Below are 2,120 nucleotides of genomic sequence, written 5' to 3' on the forward strand. Positions count from 1 at the left end.
TTTACACGTTCGTACCGAGTTTTCCGCCTGGCCATTACTCGGCGGATGATATATGGGCGACGTCATATGTTTAATACCATTAGCATTGCAAAATGTTTTAAACTCAGTTGAATTTATTTTAACATCATTATCGGACACTAAAACGTTAGGAATACCAAAATTTGAAAAGAGGTATTTTAATTTCGCAATTAGAGCCGAAGATGAAGTTCCATTATTCATATACAAACAATCTAACAGTAACATACCTCATATTAAAGTTCTGGAAGCTCTGGCACTCCTCATTCTCCGTTCCCTGCCCGTCATAATCCGAGTCGACATGATAAAACCCTCTGTTTCTGTCATTACCACAAACTTTCTTTAGATGACCCTTCTTCCCGCATTTTTGACAAGTGTAACGTCTGTACCGACACTTATCGCTATGATGACTTTTCATCCCGCACACGGCACAGCATGAAGTTTCCCATCGCAGATCACGGCGCGGTGCTGCGCCGGATGACCCCGACGTACTAGCGCCGACCCGACGGCCGTTACCGCTCCGTCTGCAGTGATCTTGTTGTCCTAGTTGATATATAGGCTCTTCTTTGGTGAGCATTGCTTCGCTGCTGCACCTTAGTTTCGCTTGCCTCGCGCACGCAGCCTGCTCTGCCAGTTCAATAGCCCGTGTGAGCGTCAATGCGGTCGGGCTCTGTTCGAACAGCCTGTCGCGTTCGGGCCCCGAGCCCAGACCGAGGACGAAACGATCTCTTAATACCGTTTCCAGAGCGGCGCCGAAGTCGCAATAGCTTGCGAGACCTCTTAGTCGCGCCGCCCAGTCTCCTAATGATTCGCCTGGACTTCTTGTCGCTTCGTAAAAATTCGCCTTATCGGCAAATGTACATACCTTCGGCTTGAAATGCCCGTCGAGTAATAAAACGAGTTCAGAATAACTTAGTGATTCGACCTCTTGCGGGTAAGATAGGTTCCGAATCAACCGATAAGTTTCGTCCGTTACGTGTGTAAGGAGAACTCCGCCTTTGTCGCCATCTTCAATCTTATTTATCTTTAAAAATTGCGACAATCTTGACTTGAAAATTGACCACTCGGTCGTTTTGTAGTCAAAACTTGGTATACTTCCCAAGAAAGACATAATTTTTATCCTCGTCGCCAGTTATATGTTTATTTCTAAAGCGTAAATAAGAGACACTTTTTACTATTTACATCTTGTTTATTGAATGGTTGTCATGACAACCAGTGTGTACACATCAAAAACACATTGGTACATGGCAGGATTCAAACCCAGGACCGGTAGATTGCAAGTCATGTGCTTAATCCTTGAGTCACCGACGTTCTTACTTTGCTTTGTAACTATTAAGTGATAAATAGTGTAATAAATTATATGGTCATTTGTTAAGGCAATCTAAGATTTTTCCTTTAATATGCATTCAATTTACACTTGAAGTAAATGTATTAAAACCTTTAAACAGCTTTAAAAGTAAATGTATTACGCAGCTATGTTTTACTAAGTTAATAAATCCTTTAGATAATATTCAGTTCATTAAAAAGATTTACAAATAAATGAATACATCTATTAAAAAAAAGTAATATTTTTGTTAAATGAAACATGATGTATGTTTGAAAAAGGTTTTCAGTGAGCTATTCAAAATGCTTTTTTAATTATGCTTTTATTTATCAGAATATATTAAAACGGATGAATGAATTATATTATTTCGTCTTATTATTATTTAAATTTGTAATTTCACTTAATTTTATTAAAATTAAGACTTTAATCTTAAATAGATCTATAAAAGTAATGAAACAATATGCTTGTTATGAGTTTAAAGACGAACGGTTCAAAGACACTTTACTGAAAATAGACAAAACTGGAATACTTACTTACTTAGTAACTTACATATTTAACACAAGGTGGCGCTTTCTTATTATCTCACTAATATTATAAATGCGAATGTTAGATGGATGGATGTTTATTGGCAGGTATCTCTGGAATGGCTCAACGGATCTTGATGAAATTTGGCAGAACATAGTCTGGAAGAACACATATGCTAATTACGTTTTTTTTTTAATTCCGCGCAGACGAAATCGCGGGCAACCACTAGTTTTTATATAAAGTAACAAAAAAGTTA

The 2,120-nt window shown here is 37.9% G+C and overlaps 1 protein-coding gene across 1 annotated transcript; it reads right to left on the bottom strand.

Moving 5' to 3' along the window:
* Positions 1-211: 211 nt before the first annotated feature.
* On the bottom strand, positions 212-1,154 carry LOC123722419. The gene has a single exon (XM_045684131.1). It carries the CDS (start codon positions 1,124-1,126, stop codon positions 212-214), a length of 915 nt encoding a protein of 304 aa, XP_045540087.1. The 5' UTR covers positions 1,127-1,154.
* Positions 1,155-2,120: the final 966 nt, after the last annotated feature.

This window comes from Papilio machaon, chromosome 25, assembly GCF_912999745.1.
Source record: "Papilio machaon chromosome 25, ilPapMach1.1, whole genome shotgun sequence".
In the NCBI taxonomy this organism is placed as follows: domain Eukaryota; kingdom Metazoa; phylum Arthropoda; class Insecta; order Lepidoptera; family Papilionidae; genus Papilio; species Papilio machaon.